The 21,309-nt window shown below is 34.2% G+C and overlaps 4 protein-coding genes across 7 annotated transcripts; 2 read left to right on the top strand and 2 right to left on the bottom strand.

Annotated features, from left to right (window-relative positions):
• Positions 1-897: 897 nt before the first annotated feature.
• LOC107427281 (transcription factor ABORTED MICROSPORES) lies at positions 898-4,187 on the top strand. Of its 3 annotated transcripts, none has more exons than XM_025077048.3 (8): positions 898-1,452; positions 1,551-1,733; positions 1,863-1,944; positions 2,033-2,101; positions 2,350-3,042; positions 3,125-3,379; positions 3,474-3,644; positions 3,738-4,187. In XM_025077048.3, the coding sequence occupies exons 1-8, from the start codon at positions 1,376-1,378 to the stop codon at positions 3,930-3,932; spliced, it is 1,725 nt and encodes a 574-aa protein (XP_024932816.3). In that variant the 5' UTR covers positions 898-1,375; the 3' UTR covers positions 3,933-4,187. The 3 variants fall into 3 exon arrangements, with proteins under 3 accessions (XP_024932816.3, XP_024932813.3, XP_024932815.3); XM_025077045.3 differs by having other exon boundaries at positions 3,468-3,644; positions 3,738-4,184; XM_025077047.3 differs by having other exon boundaries at positions 3,468-3,644; positions 3,741-4,183.
• A 439-nt stretch (positions 4,188-4,626) lies between these two features.
• On the bottom strand, positions 4,627-5,946 carry LOC107427290 (basic blue protein). The gene is made up of 2 exons (XM_016037670.4): positions 5,346-5,946; positions 4,627-5,153 (listed from the first exon to the last, which is right to left on the bottom strand). Exons 1-2 carry the CDS (start codon positions 5,530-5,532, stop codon positions 4,801-4,803), a joined length of 540 nt encoding a protein of 179 aa, XP_015893156.2. The 5' UTR covers positions 5,533-5,946; the 3' UTR covers positions 4,627-4,800.
• A 2,856-nt stretch (positions 5,947-8,802) lies between these two features.
• LOC107427286 (uncharacterized) lies at positions 8,803-9,920 on the top strand. The gene has a single exon (XM_016037668.4). The coding sequence runs from the start codon at positions 8,943-8,945 to the stop codon at positions 9,408-9,410; it is 468 nt and encodes a 155-aa protein (XP_015893154.2). The 5' UTR covers positions 8,803-8,942; the 3' UTR covers positions 9,411-9,920.
• A 3,566-nt stretch (positions 9,921-13,486) lies between these two features.
• LOC107427293 (probable ubiquitin-conjugating enzyme E2 23) lies at positions 13,487-21,065 on the bottom strand. 2 transcript variants are annotated; one of them, XM_048480705.2, is made up of 8 exons: positions 20,906-21,065; positions 17,925-19,996; positions 17,148-17,288; positions 16,184-16,675; positions 15,722-15,791; positions 15,487-15,626; positions 15,067-15,378; positions 13,487-14,338 (listed from the first exon to the last, which is right to left on the bottom strand). In XM_048480705.2, the coding sequence occupies exons 2-8, from the start codon at positions 19,986-19,988 to the stop codon at positions 14,087-14,089; spliced, it is 3,471 nt and encodes a 1,156-aa protein (XP_048336662.1). In that variant the 5' UTR covers positions 19,989-19,996; positions 20,906-21,065; the 3' UTR covers positions 13,487-14,086. The 2 variants fall into 2 exon arrangements, with proteins under 2 accessions (XP_048336662.1, XP_060676354.1); XM_060820371.1 differs by lacking the exon at positions 20,906-21,065 and adding an exon at positions 20,729-20,748.
• Between the last annotated feature and the right edge of the window lie 244 nt (positions 21,066-21,309).

Here is a 21,309-nt window from a genome sequence, read left to right as displayed (position 1 = left end):
CACCTACAATATTAAATTGAAACGTCTTTTATCACATAGGTCTTTACTATAAAATTTTGAGATCGATTAACTATATATATAAACATAATATATTATATCTTTTAGGAACTATCTTCCAAAATATATTTGATTTGATTTAATTATATTATACTTTATACACTTAATATCTTATTTGTGCATATCTCACTCTTGTTTCAATTTTAGGGTAACTCGTACTATCATTCACAGCTATATAAATTAAAGGTAAGGAAATGAGACTTTTAATACTAGTCTTTTTCATTGTTTGCCAGGCTTATAGATACTTTTAACTGCTAGTCTTTCATATATGCATATTGGGGAACAACAGAAGCAGAATCTGCTTTCATTTGTCTACGAGATTTTGCTGAAATATGGTTTCAGTTTCGTATTTGGTTCGAAGTAATAGAGTAGTTGAAACATGAAAGAACATACAAAAAGTAATAGACGAGTGAAAAAACATAAGGTAGTTAGGGTTATTTACGCCATGTTAGATCATGCAATATGCACCTTCCATCATCATTACCAACTTATCTACCTGTATCGTTCTATATTCATCTTCTCTTTCCTCGCAAATCTTTTTCTATTCTTACCAACAATAGCTATATTTAATTATACTTATATAAATATATACTTGCTACACTGGGTGAAAACCATCTTATCACCGTTTGATCATCGTGATTGCGTGTGATCGGACAGTCATCGTACAGCAAAATTATACATATGCATATATATATATAGAGTGAGAGAGAGAGAGAGAAGTATATATCTCTCTCTCTCTCTCTCTCTCTCTCTCTCTCTCATGCCTCGCCCGCAGTTTACCTACCATTTATAGCAGGCAAGTCCAAAATAGATAAATAAAAAATGATATTTGTCATAGGAAGGTGGTATCAAATATAGTTTTATTTTTTGTTTGTTTTTGACTGAAATCTTCAAATTAAGACATGGGGTTTTGTTTTCTTCTCAGTTTGCTGAGATGGGTTGCTTTGAAATGAAGTTGGACTTGTTTAAAGCTTGCATGGAAATGATATTTTAGCTAACAATTGCTACCATCAACTAAATTTTTTTCTTATATATGGAGATTTACCTTTGTTCTTTTATGCTTCTCTTGTCTTTTTCTTTCATCCTCTTGTTTTTCCTTACTTTCTTCAGCCAAAAGGTTGCTAATTATGATCAGTGTACTAAGAACAAATTCCATAGCTTAGTTTACTTAATAAGCAATAATTACGGATCTAGTTAAGCAAGAACTCTAATCAACGCTCATATTCGTGCAAGTCTTGCATATAAATTTGAAATTTGAGAATTCTTTGCTGGGTTTTGTTACCAGTCATTGCAGGTGAACATCATTGTGCAAAATCTAATGGATAGGCTTAGACCACTTGTGGGTTTAAAAGGATGGGATTATTGTGTTCTCTGGAAACTGAGTGAAGATCAAAGGTTAAAAAGAAAGCTGTTCAAATATATTTTATGTTAATTTCGATGTATGCGTGCCTGAAGTGGTAGTGTATGTGTGATTTTTGGGTATTTGTTTGCAGATTTATTGAATGGATGAATTGTTGTTGTGGTGGGACTGAAAACATCCAAAATGATGGAGACCAACAACCTTCTTTCCCAGTTTCTCCAGTCCTTCCTTGCAGAGATACAATGTTTCAGCACCCAAGAACCAATTCTTGTGATCTTCTTACCCAACTTCCTTCTTCAATACCTTTGGACTCTGGGTATGTGCATCACTATAAATCTCAATGTAGTATGAAATTGTTTTTCCTCCATGCGCATTTTTTTTTTTTAATTAGTAAAGGTTAAAGTTTAATCTAATTTGATTGATTAGCCTTTGATTTCATGAACAGGATTTATGCACAGACCTTGATATCCAACCAACACAGTTGGTTAACTTTAAATCCTAATAGCTCAGATTCAATTGATCCTGAAGTGAGTACTGCCTGAGAACCGCCCAACTTCCAAAACAAAAAATCTCCTTTGCATTGAGCTTACTATTTCCTCCTACTTATGCCTGCAGGAACCATTTCGGACAAAAGTTTTGATTCCATTGCCAGGAGGATTGATTGAACTGTTTGCTTCGAAACAAGTGAGACATTATATGTTTTGTCTCTCAAATTAACCTTCTTTTGTCCCATGCTTGTCCAAAATGAACGAAAAAGAAAGAATATATATATATATATATATATATACATATGTGTAGTTCATGGTATGCCACATCTTGTGTGACCAATATTATAAATTGTATCCATTTTCACGGATCCCAAGAAAACGATTTTCTCATGTTAACTATCTTATTGAAGAACCTGTACTTATTAATACTGGTTTCTTTCACAGATACCAGAAGATGAGCATGTCATGCATTATATCACATCTCAATGCAACATTCCAGTAGATCACAACAGCTTGACTAGTGCAAGCAATATGGATACAACTTTCACTGCAAATGTAAACCCAATGAATGAGATCCAACCAAAGCCATGCAATGGAAGTGATGAAATGGATCCAAGCAATCATTTGCATCCACCATTTTCCCCTTCAACAGCATTTGACAACTTACGTTTGCCTTATGACATCTCATCAGTTGATCGAATCCGCCCATGCAGTTCTCCAGTGAACTTCTTGCATCAATTTAGTTACAACCCTGAAGAAAGAACGAAGGATGATTTCTTTTTCGAATGTTCACATGATTCATTACTTTCGGATAAGAAAAATAAGTGTCCAGGGATTCAAGAAAATGAAATGGAGAAGTCCATGATGATTGATACACCAAACATGCATGTTCAGTATTCAGAGCCAATAGATAACAAGGAGAAGCAGGGGAACGAGAAGGATTCGATCAAACAGGAAGGTGGCCGATCAGATTCACTCTCGGATTGCAGTGATCAGATTGATGATGAGGATGATGGAAAGTATCGACGAAGGGCAGGGAAAGGCAAATGCAAGAACCTTGTAGCAGAGAGGAGGAGAAGGAAGAAGCTTAATGAAAGGCTCTATTCCTTAAGGTCTTTGGTTCCCAATATCTCTAAGGTAATAAATAGATTATTATCAAGTTGTTTGATCTTATCCAATTCTTTACGATATGTAATGTTTCTTCCATATACATTCACAGTTGGACAAAGCATCCATTCTAGGGGATGCTATTGAGTTTGTGAAGGAGTTGCAAAAGCAAGCAAAAGAACTTCAAGATGAGCTTGAAGTGCATTCAGACAACAATACTTCCATATCAGGGATACTGATTCACAGTGGAGCTAACCTTGGGCCTAAATCTGACCATGATAAAGCTCCAAACGAGCTTCACTTGGAAGCATCTGGCACCAGATGTAACTCAGAACAGAATCAAGATTCAGATGCACAACAAATGGAGGTACCTTATATTCTTCTTGTCTATTAACCTGAAATTCTGTTTAATAGGCATCTTTACAATGTGAGTAAAGGAATTTGAAAAATTGTAGCCTCAGGTAGAAGTGGCTCAGATCGACGACAATGAGTTCTTTGTTACAGTCACATGTGAGCACAAGCCTGGAGGATTTGTGAGATTGATGGAGGCATTAAATTCTCTAGGTTTGGAAGTGACAAATGCAAATGTTACTACCTTTAGAACTCTGGTGTCTAATGTTTTCAAAGTGGAGGTGAGTTGCTTCTATCACACTGGAGTTCACAGGAATATGACTTTAGCAAAACTGGCCAAAGGGCTAATTCATTACTTTCAAATTTCTGGACAGCAGAAGAAGGACAATGAAATAGTCCAGGCTGATCATGTCAGAGACTCTTTGCTGGACTTGACACGGAATCCTTTAAGAGACCTCTCCGAGATGTCTAAACTATCAGAGAATGTCAGTGGTATGGATTATCAGCACCAGCTTCACCACTTTCACATTCAACATGCTAATTCCTACCCTTTTCACCATCTTACATGATTGAGCAGCAATAATCTTCAAATGAAGAAGGCACTTTCCTAAAAGTATTATATTTGATAACAGCAGACTTTCAATATATAAGAACACTTGTGCTTTGCTTTTCAACAAAGCAAGTTATGTACTACTTCTCATGTCGGCCTGTTAATGCAGCGCATGTATACTTCAAGGGTGTATTTTACCTTTTAATGGTTCAAATTACAAACCTTCCATGTCTAGCTAGTTTGCATTGCAAGAAACTAATAAAGTCGAATTTGAAACTACCTAGAAGTTTATTCTTCCAATCTCTCGTTTCTTTGTTCTCTTTTATCCTAAACAATTCTGTATACAGCTCGGCGTAAATACCGCAGAATCACTGACATCTGCAGAATTCATCAAGGTTTCATTTTAAAGTAGAGAAAATTTTCAAGGAATCTGTAAGAAAATTCTTTGAAGTGAAGACAAATATCAATTTGAAGAAAGCTTTCTTATTTTCTTTCCTTGCTGACATAGAGAGCCCTCAAAATCTAAATTCCATTTGGGCCATCAAATATGTGGTAGAGTTTCACAAACTAATAAAACAGAGATCTGACTTAGAAATAGTAGACATTTTTTTTTTTTTTTCTTGGGTAAATGACAACACATGGAAAGCTATGGAAACTAAAATAAATTCTCCATGAATAGTTGACATTCTCAAATTCTCAAGTGAGACTATAACTTTGTTAATGTACTTTTTGTCCTGAACTTTTAAAATCAAATTAACAAAATCTTTATTACAATCTCAATCTAAGACTGTCCACAAAAATCAAATATCTGATAGCTGAAAAAAGATCATTTAAAAAAAAAAAATTGTTCCTAAACAAACTAAAAATTCCCATTCTGCAATACCCAACTAAAAATACAATGGAAGTAAGATTCCAGATGCAAGCAAATAAATACCCATTAACCAATTATGAGTTCTGAGTGATCTTGTGGAAGATTTGGGTGGTGCTGGAACTGGCTGTTGGGTTGGTGAAAGATCTGTGGAATTGGGCCTAAATCCTTGAACATCAACACTGAATCTCATTCCTCCAAGACAATGCCCATCAACATTGCAAATAAACCAATATTTCTTTGCTTGGGTTAGTTCTACTCGATCACTTCCGCTTTCATACTTGTTTATAACTCCACTACTGCCATCACATGATCTATATGTATCTTCCTCTACTTCATATGCATCATGTTGTCCTTTCACATATTTGAAAACTGCACAGAAAATGGGGGAAAAAAAATCCGTAAAATCATCATAATTTTGTTTATTCACAAAATGGAAAATCTTCCACTGTTTGATTTTTGTCAGACAATAATAATAATAAAAGGGATTTAACCCAGAAACAATAATAAATAAATAAATAAAAATAAAAATAAAAAACTTTGATTGAGAGAAAATTTTCATACCAAGAACATCACCAACACTGAAATTGTATTTCTTAGACCAGGATTGATAGTTGGTCCCTGAGCTCCACTCCTGATCGTCACCAACTATAAACTCTTCAGACTTTGCCAAGCTTAGAAACAAAGCAGAGATGATGAAGATCATCAAGAAAAGGGAGTTGGTGATGAAGAAGAATTTGGTTTCTTTCATAACTTAGAAGAGGGTTTTTAGCATGTAAAGTAATGGAATAGTATAAAGGGTATGGGATGGTGGGGGTGAGATTTGTTTGTGAAGCAACAATTCAATCATGAAAAGGTTTACCCAGATATGCTAAAACTATATAACTATATTTTCGCATAAATTTGTTGTTTCGGTCATAGAAAAGCTTTTGCTTGGTATATTGATTCAGAAAACGTGTTTCCAACAAGGTACAAATCATTGAAATCAGATTATTAGTTGGAATTTAATAAAATATAGTAATAGTATTATAAGTTTATTTTAATTAATATAACGTTATTCTGAAAATATGAGAAATAATTAATACCCTTCCTTTGTGACAGATAAGATCTACACGGTTTCTTTAAACATTTTGTATTTGATGGTTTAATTTAGGTTCTGAAATGTAAAGAGAGAACCAAGTGAACAAGAAAGAGATTAATTAAGGCTGTTTACAAGTTTTGAAAAAGTCCTGGTAACCAGTACTTCCTCTGTTGGTGTTATGGACAGCCTCAATTAAAACCTTTTTTCTTTTGAGTATACCACCACCCAACACTGACTGGGTTATGGAGGACCATTTCTCTCTCATTTATTATTATTATTTTTTTTTTTTGTTTGGTGGAGAGGACCATTTCTGGTACATTGTTTTTGATAGAGTGCAATGCATGTGTATGGTTATCTGTCCACGTTAATATACGTCTTGCATAAGTTGAAAGCTAGTTGCTAATCAATGTGTTTAAAATAATTAGAGTCAAACTTCTATCAGATGGTCAATCTGATGGTTTCAGAACCTCCTTCATTAGCATAGGATCTGACTGTCTAAAGCAATTCAAAAGTTGATAATCGAAATTAAGGGTTGATAATAGAAATCTTTATGAAACCATTAAGTCCACCTTATATGAAAGTCATTGTAAATTTATATGTATTATTTTAACATAGATTTAATTGCCTGTGGTGGGATTATTATACAACAAACATTGTAGAAAATATCAATCCATTGAGTGTCAAGTAGGTTGCAAACGGACAAAATTGAAACTTAAATAAGAAAGGATGATCAAATAAGGTTGTGTGGCTCACCAATCAAAGGTGAAGCTTCATTGAGCAAAATGTATTTGAGTTGCATGTTATATTTTTCTCAATTGGTTTTCTACGTGGTAGCCTTCCTTAAAGATTGAAAGCAGCAATAGATGAACATTAAATAAGGTCCAGAAATGATGGTAGAAGAAACTTGACATCAAAGACACATAAATAAAGTAGCTTAAATATCTAAAATATGTTAAATTAAGGAAAGAGAAAAAGTGATGTATTAATAAATGCATGAAACATAATCAATTTTCATGTCCCTTGAGGAAATGTGTGTTTTTTATTTTCTTACTTTTACAAATACATGAACTAGATAGGTAGCAAATTTGTTTAGAGGGATATAAGTCTCAGCCAAAGACAACATGGATTTCCAAGAGGTCAATCCAGCTATTTTAATTAATTAAATTATATTTATTTTTTCTTGGTCAATAGTTTCACTGGATGTTTTATTGAAAATTTTTGAATAACTGAATATATATATATATATATATATTTTGATATGTTAGAAATATAGTTCTCATATGATATTAAATGATTATTGATATGGTAATTGATAAAAATTATTATTTATCCAACTATAATTTTAATTTTAAATTATCAATTAAAATAACATTTTTAGCACTTACATGTCAATATATTTCTATCTTATATGGCCAACATATTTCCAACAAACTATTATACATAAATATAAGTGATATTTACAGTTTTTTCTATTATTTAGAAACCTATTGTTCAGAAAACTCTGGACATTTTTGTATCAGAGAATTACTGCACTTATATATTCAATATCAGTATTAGAAAAGTGACTAATTTAGAGTACTTCTTGTCACAGCTAAAAAGTCTTGACGTTAAGAAGTGTTACACGTGCACATTTAAATGTGGATATCAAAGTTCCATCTTGCGCAAAAGGCCTCTTGGTCTTAGTATTTTTTATTAATTTATTCATTATTTGCAAGTGGTGAAACTCAATTGGTTAGGGCTAATCAAGGTCAGACTACTAAGTCTTCCAAAACCGCATCTTGATAATCTCACCTTGTTGACCATATTGTAAAAAACTAATTGGTCTTTAACATCATTTGAGAAGCATCACAAGTATTTTAGGGAATTTGAATTTTTCTAGAACAATAAATTTTTCTTGTGTTTTAATGATTTTCAGAAGAAGAAAATTGTATATATTCCAAGGAAACTAAATCGAAAATACAGTAGAAAATGAATTTTTCAAAAAATATATCATTTTAAATTTTCCTATAAAATTAATTTTATATATTTTATTAAATTAAAATTTTATCCTTAATTTTTAAAATATAAATTAATTAATTACTTATAAATTTTAAATATCTTTATATAAACTAAACCTTTTTAAAAATAATTTATAAAAAAATTAAATTGCAATAAACTGATTTCTAATAAATTAATTTTAACTATTAATTTTCTTCAAAACTTCAATATTTTCCAATCCAAGTGGCGATTTGAGACTTTGTGGATTATTTAACCCAAAAAAAAAAAAAAGTTAATTAAAGTCTAAATTAGAAGTAATCAAAGGCATGAATATAATATATTGATTGAAAGATAATATTATCTATAATTTCCTAGCGGTCATTTTCTAACATCAATATCTACCATCAGGTGTCCAAGTAAGGAATCACACAAGCCATGTTTGACATTGGATCTCACTGCAATAGTCTTCTTGACCCACGGGTTCTCCGTTGTTCCACACCTTTTGGGATACAGTGATAGATGATAGATGTGTATACTCCAAATTACCATTCTTATATTCTTCTTTTTATGTTTTTCAAATGGTTAAAAGTTTTAATTTTTTTTAATTCGAGGAAATGATTATACATTCATTTAGTTTCGATTTATAATGAGCTCGATAAAATTAAATATATATATATATATATAATTTCCTCTGACTCCATGCATATAAGATAAGTGAATTAATTTACTATTTCAAAATTTTAGAAGAAAAAGTCAATGACTTGGCCGCCGAGAAAAACTTCTGTTTATGTCTTTGTTCCATCGCCAAAAAAAAAAAAAAGAGAAGAAGAAGAGAAAATAAAAGAAAAGAAATTATTTGCAACAATATTAGAAGAGATTTCAAAGTCAATGTCATGAATTTGTAATATACTGACCATAAGAAAAATAAATATATACTTAGCGTGGAGTTCAAGTATAAGGGCAAAACTGCAAGAATCAAAATGAAATTTTGCCCCGGATGGAAAATCCCAAAAACCCCAGAAGCAAAAATCCAAATAAAAACAAAACCCTAGCTGTCTGTCTTTTGCCTTGTCTAGAACCTCACCGACTCAAAACACACATCAATGGCTTCAACAGGTGCAAAACTCCGTGAGCTCCTTAAGAAGTACGGCAAGGTAGCACTTGGCGTACACTGCTCCGTCTCCGCCGCCTCCATCACCGGCCTGTACGTCGCCATTAAGAACAACGTCGACGTTGAGTCGGTCCTCGACAAGTTGCACATGGGTAGCTTCTCTAACAAAGACCAACAGACCCAGAACAACAACCCACCAGCTGAAATTTCATCCTCCTCCAATGATGGGTTTGTGTTCGAAGGATTGCCCACCTCGGATAATCAACAATCTACGGCCGTGGTTCCGGAAAAGAGGAGGAATCGGACGGCTGAGCTCGCCGCTTCCTCCGGTGGGGCTCTGGCGTTGGCCATTCTCTGCAACAAGGCTTTGATGCCCATCCGGGTTCCGATAACCATCGCTGTTACACCACCGATTGCGAGGTTCTTGGCCAGGAGGAAGATCATCAAAACCGGTGTATGAATTTTTTTATTTTTTTTTATTTTTTTCTTTATGTTATGGATTTTCTCTGCCCCTTGTTAGTTATGTTTAATGGTAAAAGACAAATATGGATTTCATTTTTGTAGTATTTTTTATTTGGGGATTATGTTTTTGATTTTCATTCTTTTTGTTTTTCCCATATAAAGTTTCACTTAAAAGATTTTTGATCTTGTAAATGTATGGAACGGAAACTATTGGGTAAGAATTGAATTTTTCTTTATGGGTTGATTATTATACTGTTATTAGCTACGAGTTTTCCAGGGAATGAAAATGGGTGAGAAAAGGGTATTCAACCGGGTAGGAGCTTTGTCAGATGGGAGGCTCTATTGAAGAGTGTTGGTGTTACTATCTCTTTATATGTAAATGTAATCTTGGAAAAATGCCATGACCATGTGAAGAGGTTGGCTGATTAAGAATGTTTAATTACTGAGAAAGTGTGGGAAATTGATATATAATTCTTAAATTGAGAAAATTTATACTTGTTTGCTTGTACATGATTTGATTCTTTAAACCTGTTGGGTGGAGCACATACATCAGAAAACTAAATTTTTTTTCTATTTTTCAATTTACATCCAGATGAGGGTAATAAAGTTCAAATTTTTGTTTGTATCGTATTGAATTTATTAGTATCAAAGACATGTTAATCCCACTGAGACTTCTTCTAGTAAGTGCCAGTTCTAGTCAGTGCCAGTGCCAGATAATATTAATTTTGAAGAGAGTATATATTGCCTTGCTCTTTCGCTAAAAGTCGAAACATTGGGTGTATCTAAGAAATTCTCATGTTGTTCATGATCATATGAATCATATGAGAGGACAGTTCTTTGTAAGAATGATAATGGAAGAAACTTCTGAATGTGTAGCTTTAATGAACTATATACCTCACTGGCCTGCTTGACTGTTGTTTTCAGAATTTATTTCTAGAAATATTAAAGTTATGCTTGAGTTGTTTTCAATCTTAAACAGAATACAGACAAAAGTTATAGGATTATGATTGGTTTTTGAGTTATATAATTGCTAAGAATTTTCAGGGAGAATCTTGCTGTTTTCTTTGCTGTTTTCAATATTTGAAAACTTTTCCTGGATTCAACTTTAGAACATGTCGTATAGTTTCAGATCATTTAGTCCATAGTTCTTTGTAAGCTATTGTCTTTCATAGTTCATAAGCTTTTTAATAGGTCTAGTATAGAATTGCAAAACTCATACTTTCTTGCATGATGCATGATGTGATATGGCCGCAGAAATTTCAAAATGGTTTTTGTTCTCCTCGTATGACCCAACATTGCAAAATCTCTTTTAGCTTATTGAGATAAAAAATGGTTCTCTTATCCAGAAATCTTGGACAAGTTTTTGTCCAGGATTTTTTCCAATTGTATGTAATATGGTGCCTTTTGCTTTTGCCTACTACATGTAACTGGAGGAATCCTCAACAAAAATTTGTCAAGGATTTCTAGATAAGAGAACCAATGTTAGAGATTCTTATGAAGATTCTTATGAGCAAGGCAGTCTAGCAGCAATTTTTGCTTGGATAAGTTTATCCAATTTGATACTCTTAACTGTATTACATGTACCCGTTAGGATTAGATTTAGCAATTTGCTCTTATTGCTTCAAATGTATAAGAAATAATTTTTTTAAGGAAAACAGCACTTTAAGAAAAGCTTTTCCATCACTGTAAAGTCTCAAAAAGAATTTGGCGGTGATTATTTGGAAGAAGAAGGTGACATGCTGGGAACTCGCATCAATCTGAATGAACAAAAGTTTCATTTTTTTCAAGTTCTAGGTTATTAACTCCTTTAGTCCCTAAAATGTACCTATAGTGGTATTTGGGTCCTTGAACTTTTTTATTTGGCATTGGACTCTTTAACTTAAATTTTTGGTGCGGTATTGTTCTTAAACAATCTGAAGTCTAATTTTTAATAATTTTGAAGCATGCAACGTACTTGATATAACTTGCAAGGATCTTGTAAAATTGTAATTTTATAATTTCGTTGTTTTCTTGTTTGTACAACATATGCTTCAAAATATCTAAATATAGATTAAAAATAGTTATCAGCTGAAATTTAGGGACTAAAGTGCCCAAAAAGAAAAATCAAGAACCAAAGTACAGTTATAGGCAAAACTCAGGGGCTTACGGAGCTAATAACCCTTAAATTTTTGCTGCAATTTTCCTTCCAACTGATCCCTCTCGGTGTATAGTTTTCTTTTTCTTCATTTTTAGGTAATAATTAATAAATAACCTATATCTCAATTTAATTATCAAAGAAAACATATAATTTCATGTATTTGATCACCCAATTACCTAATAGTGCGTCCCTGAGCCAATTTAGCTGTTTGGAATTCATATAAACCCCTGCGCGTTGACAAATTTTCCTGTGAAGGAACTAAAAAGAATCCCAACTTTTTTCTCTCTTAAACACGTTTTGCTCAACTGGCCACTAATTGACCCAACTCGCTTAAATTTCAAGAATATATAAATATAAGAAACAGAAAAAAAATATATATATATATATATATATTTTTTTGTTATTGTAAAGTCTCTCATCGGTTGAAAATAGAACAAAACATTTTTATAAATGGATGTAGATATTTTTCTCTTGAAAGATCTTTTAAAATCTTGAGACTCATGCGAATGGTTTGATCTGACACAGATTTTTTTTTTTTTTTTTTTGATCATCACAACGGTGCATAGAACTTGGAAAATGCTGGTCTACTCGAGGTAATATTTGTTCCCAACTCTTGCCATTCTTTTCTAAATGCTGCAAGTCAATCATGCTTCAGGACTTTGGAAGACTTTTGCACAAAAATCTTCCTGTGAGTCAGCCTTCAAACCCGAGTTGGTGTGGTTTTTAACTCGGATTTTAACTCAAAAGCGAAAATGTTTAGATAATTTTTCAAAAGTACTTTTAACCTTTAGAAACATTTTTAACAAAAATCAAAGGCTTTTGTTACGTATAACTTAGGTTTTAGCAAAAAGTACATATCAATTATCATGAGTTCTTTTGTTTAAAAAACAAAGGATATTTGACCACAAGCTAATAAGTATTTGTCAACCAAAGAAAGACTTTCAAGCTAAAATGGAAAACCTAAAATTTTAAACTTCTTCAAAAAATGTTCTACTTTGAACGAGCTTATACGGAAAGCTCAAAAAGCAGTAAATAAATTGTCATAAATACTTTCTAAACTGGCAATTGAATACTCATTATCTTTTCAATAAAAACTATTCTTACATAAACTTTACTGGAAGAAACTCTACAGTCAAAACACTCTTACATAAATCATACCAAACGGATCCAAAAAGTAGCTTGTTCCAAAAACACTTTGGAATAAGTAGAAACTATACCAAACAAGGTCTTCACCAAGTCAAATTCTTTTAAATGGGCATTGGAAGTTAACGAAGCAGCTAAAAGTCAGTGTCATGGCTTCAAGTAACAATAAAAAATATAAAATATAAAATATCAAAAACAGCATTAGGGCCGCATGGTCATTTCACCACCCTAGAGAGAGAGAGAGAGAGAGAGAGAGAGAGAGAGAGAGAGAGACCATGATGACAAATTCTGGCCATACTATAAACATAAAAATGTGTTTTCACTATTCAATAATGATGCAAAGCTGGTCCCAATAATACCGGCCATATTGTAATCAAAACGACCAAAGTACAGTTTAATGAGATTATATTGGTGTTCCCCTCAGAGGCTAAGTAACATAGTAAAGTGAAAGGGTAAAGAAGGGTAAAGTTTGCAGCTGTGTTTTTGGACAAATAGTTGTTTGTATTCGGTATCCCATTCAACAGAAAGAAAGGTGCAACTCAACTCAAAAGGATAAGCAGAGTATGGGTAATGAAGATATCTAGGTTTTGGCCTAGTACAGGCAAGCTCAACCAGGCACACGACTTCAACTCTTTGATTTTACAAAGGCTAAAAAAAGAATAGAATTACAACAATTTTTTATTTTTTATTTGTTGTTCTTAAAAAGAATTACAATTTAAATGACAAGTTGCTGCATAATTTACTGCAAACGGAAACTTTCACCCGGGTGAAACTTCTAAATTTTGCAGTTCATATCATAAAACAAAGTGAATTTCCTTTTTAAAATCACACAATCATTTCAATCTCTCTTTCGCCAATTGCAACAAACATGTATAATAACACATCAGTTCTTCATGGAAACTATTCATGTAATAAAACCCGCCATACATACATGATGAAATGAAGTAAGAATTTTGAAATATAAATTCCTTGATTCGGTCACCAAGTACTGAACAAAAACGTTGACAGTCAATGCAAAACTATGACTGTCTTCCTCATCCTAGAAAGTACCCTCTCTCCTCCTCCCTTTTTTTATCCCATTTCCTTTCCCTTTCCTCCCAAAAAAACTGTTAAAATAACGAGTCAGAAGCCAAATCCATAAACATACTCGCCCCAATCTGCTGGGTTAGCTGGAAATCATCATTTATGAAAATACAGATGACCTAGCACTTTTGCTCCAAGAAACCCCAGCTTCTAAAGATGGATAAGGCTTTCAAACAAGATAAAAGAATGTTCCCGACCATCAGTTATATAAATAAAACATGCACAGAACGCCCGAAAGCCTTTACATCATTTACTTTTTTTAAGTATCAGCAATAAATCATAAAAACTGACCTTGTTTGTTTGATAACCTACTATGAGTGTTGCAGATGCTTAAATTCATCACAATCAGCACCAACCTCACTCAGTACAAGGAAAAGCTTAGGCACAATCTTAGCCAACATCAACTTGAAACCAACTGAAGTTGAATTTGCATCACTTCTGTCACTAACTGAGGCATCTTTAGTGAGAGTGCCTATCAAGTAGCCTTTCATATAAGCATCACAGGCCTTAAGGATGTAATAACCACGCCTCCTAAAATGTTCTCTAACAAGCTCCGCAAATTCCTAAACATGCAATCAATATGGTAAGAATATTAATACTAATTGGTCAAGATATGCTAGGTTAGCAAGCCAAACAAAGGAAAATTATCACATCAGATTGATACTGTGTATTTCTACAGCACTACATGTAATCCTGCTATTGACAAATTACATATACTCCTGTGGAAGTGCATGATATCTGGATTTTGTTAAAATGTGGATATCCAAATGAGAAAATGACTAGCCAAACAAGAACCACAAGATTATATTAGAAAAAGCCATGCAACATAATAAACATCAATTGCTTCTGAAGTTTTAGCGATTCGGTATAAATCGAAGTCAACTAACAGAATCTCACAAAACGCATGCTTGAGTAAAATATTTTTTGACTCAATATGATGCCCCATTTAATGAACAGAAATATTTTCCCCCATTTTAAAGGGAAGTTTAGTGCAAATTATTAATCATATGCATTTTAGGATTTAGCAAACTGAGCATTTAGCAATGCAAGAGAGTATGGAAACCATTTATTTGGCTGATTTGACAAAGAGGTTATCAGAAAATGTAGGACGTGGATGGATTATCCATTAAGGGCCCATTTGGGATGTGAGACTATGAACAAAAATGAGAGTGGGGCACATCTGACTTTTACATTGCAAAACTGTAAATATTATATATAAATTAAAATTGATAAACAAAAATGAAAAATGCACATAGATGTAAGCCAAAATGAGCTGATTTTGATACATCACCTTTGGCGGTTTCCGCATTAAATACATCATGGTCTTGCAGTTTAATAAGAATGTATTCTCATTGTACGACAAAGAGTTTTTCTCGCCTTCAGCTGTCCCAATCTGCTTATCATACCCAGCTTCATTAAAATATGGCTTGGAATTTAGAACCAACCCCTGAAGTGAAACGAGGACTTGAAGTATACTAGATGATTTGGGATCCCAGACTTCATTTCCTCTACCAGTCCAAGTATTTAAAAGGCTGAGACACACCTTTCCTTCCTCATACAAATTTGGATTTATCCGCCACCCACCAGAGTGATAGTAGGCTGACTGCAGCCACAAAAGCCCAGTTAGCGAACATAGCAAGATAGGAAAAAAAATTTTAAATATAACATCTAAATTGATAAAGGTTACAAAAATAAGAATTGGCGATCTTACTGGTGGAACGTCGGGATACTCTGGTGGAAGGTGAAAATCAAAGAAGAAAAGGCCATCTTGGTAAGGTGTCCCATATGCCCCAACTATAACTGCCCTTAAGAGATCCATTCTATCTTCATAAACTCGCACATAGATACCATCTGTTGAAAATGTATACTGTTACTCCCATGGGTTGCTATAAAATACATGATCATGATATATGTCACATCATTCAATTTACTGAAAAAATGCATACCGGGCAAGTTATTCTGAAGGATGCTCCAATCTTGCTGAACCTTTTTAAACCACTTCCTTCCATTGTTATTCTGCAAGTGGTGTAACGTAAATAGGCTTAAATATTTGAAAGTGGTCCTTGTTTATTAAAACGTAAAATAGTTGCACTAACAATTGGGGAATCTGTCTGGATTTAGCAGTGAATAAGCCCAAACGAGTTTACTGGGGCAGAAAATAATATACATGATCAGGTGCCACTTATTCATCAAAAAAAAGATCAACATAACACTTTTTGAGAAGTCAAAGAAAAGTACCTAAATAAGTAAAAAAAATAAAAAATTTTAGATCCCAATCTCTTATTAAATAGCACCAACTAGACTCTTCCATGCGAAGAAAATAGATCATCTCCCTCTATTGCTTCTTTCAAAATTACTGAAACATGCTCTCTCTCTATCTCATAAAGATTAAACTTAAAATAAAATACCTGGCCATTTGCACCAAGAAAATAATGGTCCATTGGATCTTTGGCTATATCAAAGCGTTTGAAACTGCAAGGATCATCCCCATTACATTCTGTAGCATCAGGTCCTTCAATCCTCACGTCTTTTACAGTTTCTGTGGCATCCAATGTTTCCGTGGTACCTGGGCCAACATGCTCTTCCCCCTTTCCATGATCAATCTCGGTGCCACGACAATCAACAACATTAGATTTCTGAGAGCTGGACTCATAGCCACAATCTCTTCCCTCAGAAACCCTGATAGAATCCTGAGTTTGAACGTCATTTTCATCTTTAGAGTCTAAACCATTTGGATCTGAATTTTTTCCTCGTGAGAATATTCCAGAGGCCAGTCTGGTAACAAACCTAAGTGCAGCCAATGGAACAGCTAGTGCTGGGTTCCTGCCAGAATTATTTTCTCCACTGTCTTCTTCTTCTTCAGAAACCATGTTTGAGGCTGCAATTTGAAGTTCACCTCCCTGAATATCATTTTGAACAGCGTGATTCACTCATCAAACGAAATAGATGCCATAAAGTAATATAAGTTTTTCACTTCCAAATTAAATGGAATTTTAATGAAATATCAGTTGCGTAGTTAGATGCATAGGGTGTTCTTCTAGGCTAGGAATTGGCCGTTTGCTGGGACCTCACTTCCGGGATAAGAAATTGAATTAGATTCCAACATATGAATTTAGCCATCCTCTATATGAGCAATAATCAATATAATAGCCGACCACACCCCCAAAAAAAAAAAAAAAAAAAAAATTCATTTTGGGAGAAGACAAAATGATATGATTTTAAGATCATCCATTGACATTAAAGAGTGTGGATAAATTTTGTCAAGCTCTTTCTTCAGGTAGACATACTATTTCTTCTGGTCCACCTCACAGTGGAGGGAAACTGGTTCTAACTTTTGTAACAATGGTTCTATTATTCTAAACAGAAACAAACCTCTTTGGTATTCTCAAGGGCATCCATCTCATCATCATTAACTGTTTCCCAGCTAGCGGCATCATCACTAACCTCACTCCCTGCGGCAATAGACTCATCATCATCATCTCGACCAACAACATAGATTGCTTGAGGTCCAACCTAGTAAACAAATCAATGAATCAATTGACCAGATCAACAACCATGGAATGTTATAAATAAGGTTCATGCTTGACCTCCAGCCATCTAAATGCTTGACAACAAAATATAATACTGTAACTCGAGCTCACTGGATTGAATTGAGGAAAAGAAGGTTTGAAACATCTCGCCTATCATTTCAAACACAAATTTCAATAGATTCAAAATTTACCTCTCGACCTTCTGAGCTATTAAACTGACTGTTAAAATCATAATAAACATAGCATAAGTTTCTACTGTTTTCTCTTATATTCTACTGAGCCCTGAAAATTTAAGTGCATGCTTTTACCTCCCAATTATAGGAATTACCCCACTTAAAGTAGTACAAGAGTATGGTTATGGAGAAAAGAAAAAGGGTAGTTCAGATTCTTTTGCCACTTGTTTATTTAGTTTCAGCAATCTAATAAGAGAAAAACTGTCTTTAACATTCCACATCAACAAATTCCATGCAAAAGAGAGGTAGACATGTGTAACACTTAGTCAAAAGTTTCAATAAAGTAAAGTAATTAATTATGCACATTTTAAAATTTAAGATTGATGGAAATGAACAGTAAAAAGAAAAAATCAATAATGATTCTTGAAAATAGGCAATGTACGTACCGTAGAAACCATCCCATCAGCCCATGTAACTTCGATATCACCATCCTTAAGACCAGTTATATTTCCAACCCAAGAGAGATCTGAAAAATCAGCAAAAGCTTCACCACTTGATGTATCTTCTACTTTCCTATTTCCTGAGTGCTTCTTAAGATCCCGCTGAACCTCATTTGGTTTATTTAGCAATTTTGATTCCTCACCAAAGTCTCCACCATTAGCTGGTTGTGCAGAAACAGAAACTGGAGACAATCTAACAACAACATCCCCATAACAATAATCATAATCTGGATGCCCCTCAAGCTCATACACACTCACAACTTCTTCTTTGTCAAACTTTCTAGGATCTTCTGCCCTTGAAACAGGTTTTAACCACTTCACACAAGCTGTTCGCTCTTTAGCGTTGACACTTTTCACAACCCCAACACGTCTAGCTTCACAAGCATCTTCGCTGTTATCAGATGCCTTCTCCACCACATACTGTTCAGCAACAAATTCATGATCACCAGGACTATCAATTGGTATCAAATTTGTGGAATTAAGACCACGTTCTATCTTGCCATCCTGCCATGCTATATCAACTTCAGTCCTGGAATTGACAATTAAAAGGGCTTTTTCAAAATTTTCCTCTTTCTTTCGAGCCTTCTTGTCTCTCTTTACCACAACTTTACGGATCTTTTTCCGATGGAGAGGCCATGTTTCATGAACAGGCTCTTTTGACACAGAGAGTGATCTACCACAAGAACTAGATTCATTTGATGCATTACTTCCAGTAATTCCATTAGTTTCAACCAATGCAGTAACTGGTTCAAGATCCAAGGATTCATTCACATTTGATTCTTCTTGCATACTCTCTTCTGAATCACACCCACTACCCAGTTGCATTGAATCTAATTCGCTGTTCACTGAATCATGAAGTTCTAGTTTTGATACTCCCTTCTCCAAATGAGCTGACGTCGATAATGTTGATGGGGAAATTAGACACCAGTCGGCCAATTGCCAATTTGTGTGTGCAAAGCAAGACAACAATTTCAAGTTCTTTGGACTCTGCTCTTCAGCCGGGGCAGTAGAAGAGTCCGGACCATAACCAGCAGATGCTATCCAGTAAATAAAAACTGATCCAACTGTTACCTTTGTTACAGTACCTTCAAGCCTATTAGGTTTCCACAAGCCAGATAGCCACCTAGAATTCTTGAACACTGATGATGAGCTTGCCCTCACACGCTGACCAGGATAGTAAGGAAAATGCCCATCTTCAAGAATGTTCTTTGAAAGTGGTTTGAGACGCATTGGCTCAGCTCTCATAACTTTACACACAGAACCATCATCAAATAACACAGTAACATTGTCTAAAATATCATCTACCCTACCCAGCCACGGACCAAGGACCACATAATCACCCACTGTAAAATCTCTCACTCGTTTCAAGTCTTTGGATGAGACATCCCTTATAATAGAACCATCAGGAGCTAACAAATCAACAGTTATATTGACATCCACCACAACACCAACCTGCCCAGTTTGGTCTGACGCAGCAGCAACAAAATCCCCATGTAAGAACCCTCGATCAACAACTGTTAAGTCATTAATATTTTCTGTTGATTCAGTTTCATCCATCCAAAGTACACGGGCCTGGTCAGCAGGAAGAGGGCCCCTCTTATAATTAACACTATTCTTATTGCTATCACCATTCCCATTAGTGTTAGTACTATCATCACCAACTTCTCCCTCAGTTTCACCATTTTCTTCTCCTTCATCATCGTCCTCCTCATCATCGTCCTCATCATCAGTGATGCTGCTATCAGAATCCTCATCACCGGCAACTTCAGTCACAATCCCAATCATATTGTTTTTGCTCCTCACAACATCTTGCCTATAAACATAAGATGTATTATGCATTTCATCTGCCAACTCCTTGAGTTTTTTAAGTTCACTGTTTTTATTATTTACAGTTGGATCACAAACAATCACAGGCGTTGAATAACCATTTTGATTCAATGAATTGCTGTCATTTGAGCTTGCAGCATGCCCGTTAACTTTATAATCAGTGTCATCTTGTACAGTGCCCATCCACGGATCTGAAAATATATAAAAATTCAGTAAGATACTGACAATCTAAATGTCAACCTAACATCAAGACTAAACAACAGATATAAGCTTCCCCCAAGTATTTTACCAAGAAGCATGGTTGCCAGCCAAAACACCTAGGAAAATAAAGAAAAACAAATGTTCAAGCGTTTGACATTTTTGTAATTTTTCATTTTTTTTATAGTAATTTGAAAATCATTCGACTTCACTCTTTTCCCAGCTGCTCTCCGAAATAAACAAAGTAATATTGCTTATGCATTAATCATTTCCAGTCACCTTGAAACCCACTTGAACTGCTAAATTACCAGGTTGAAAACCAACACAGACTAATGCTTTATTTAATCACCAATCAATACGCAAAGAAAGGGCAAATTTACGAAATAATTTATTTTTTGTCAATTACACGGAAACCAAATTATATTAGATATCCTAAGAAAAAAGAGACACAGCCATTTACAGATACGTGTATCATCGCGAATCAGAAATGAATATGACATATCATCAATGAACATAATGGCTCAATCAGCTTCAACAACATGAAATTTCCGTCAGAAAAATAAAAATAAAAATAATAATAAAACCATTCAAATTTCAAAAAAAAATCGGATAAAGAAGCCAAACGCCAGCTCAGAATTTACCAGAATCCAAACAATCAATCAGTCAACTTCACAAACACCAAAAAAACCGAAAAAAAAAAACAGCTGCAATTCATGTAAAGCTACCTTTAAATCTTTTCGACGAATGCACAAAATACTAGATTTCAAAATATCCAAACAAACACGGAAAAGATCAGAATAAAAGATTAAGAATATATATTAAAAAAAAAAGTCAGGAATTGAGCTTAGAGCGCGATGAAATTGAATGATTTTGCCGGAAAACGTTTGCGGAAGATAGTTTACCTATCGTCTATCGGAATCTGAAAAATTTCGAAAACACAGCGAGATTTTCAGATGAAGAAGAAGAAGAAAAAGAGCTCGTAATTTGAAAAAAAAAAAAGGGCTTGGCTTTGTTTTGTTTTGGCCGTGAGAGGAGAGAGAGAATATAATGATGCAAAAGACGAAGAGAGGACGGAGACAGGAAGAGGTGTGAGGGCCTTTTCGTACTTTTACTGCCTCATAGAATTGTTTTTTGAGTTCGTGGTTGGGACCCGGAGCTGGATGTGAAATTACTTGAAATTGCCCTTGGCTTTTTTTTTTTTTTTTTTTTCCTTCTCTAATAAGACGACATGTCAGCGAGGGTCCGTGACCTGGCAAAAATGTGGTTGTGATTGATGATCCATCACCCACCATTAAATGTGAGGACT

The sequence above is a fragment of the Ziziphus jujuba genome, chromosome 9 (assembly GCF_031755915.1).
Source record: "Ziziphus jujuba cultivar Dongzao chromosome 9, ASM3175591v1".
NCBI classification, from domain to species: domain Eukaryota; kingdom Viridiplantae; phylum Streptophyta; class Magnoliopsida; order Rosales; family Rhamnaceae; genus Ziziphus; species Ziziphus jujuba.
Note: the sequence above shows the minus strand (reverse complement) of the source record. Positions and strands in the feature narration are given on the sequence as shown.

Bases quoted from the DNA above. Each gene is read 5' to 3' on its own strand.
- LOC107427290 (XM_016037670.4), bottom strand. From the start codon at position 5,532: ATGAAAGAAACCAAATTCTTCTTCATCACCAACTCCCTTTTCTTGATG. The intron at 5,154-5,345 runs GTATGAAAATTT...TTTTCTGTGCAG, and splicing joins CAGTGTTGGTGATGTTCTTG to TTTTCAAATATGTGAAAGGA.
- LOC107427293 (XM_048480705.2), bottom strand. From the start codon at position 19,988: ATGGGCACTGTACAAGATGACACTGATTATAAAGTTAACGGGCATGCT. The intron at 17,289-17,924 runs GTACGTACATTG...TTTGTTTACTAG, and splicing joins CTGATGGGATGGTTTCTACG to GTTGGACCTCAAGCAATCTA. The intron at 16,676-17,147 runs GTTTGTTTCTGT...AATGATATTCAG, and splicing joins CCCTTGAGAATACCAAAGAG to GGAGGTGAACTTCAAATTGC.
- LOC107427286 (XM_016037668.4), top strand. From the start codon at position 8,943: ATGGCTTCAACAGGTGCAAAACTCCGTGAGCTCCTTAAGAAGTACGGC.
- LOC107427281 (XM_025077045.3), top strand. From the start codon at position 1,376: ATGGATAGGCTTAGACCACTTGTGGGTTTAAAAGGATGGGATTATTGT. The intron at 1,734-1,862 runs GTATGTGCATCA...TTTCATGAACAG, and splicing joins TCAATACCTTTGGACTCTGG to GATTTATGCACAGACCTTGA. The intron at 3,043-3,124 runs GTAATAAATAGA...ATACATTCACAG, and splicing joins TGGTTCCCAATATCTCTAAG to TTGGACAAAGCATCCATTCT.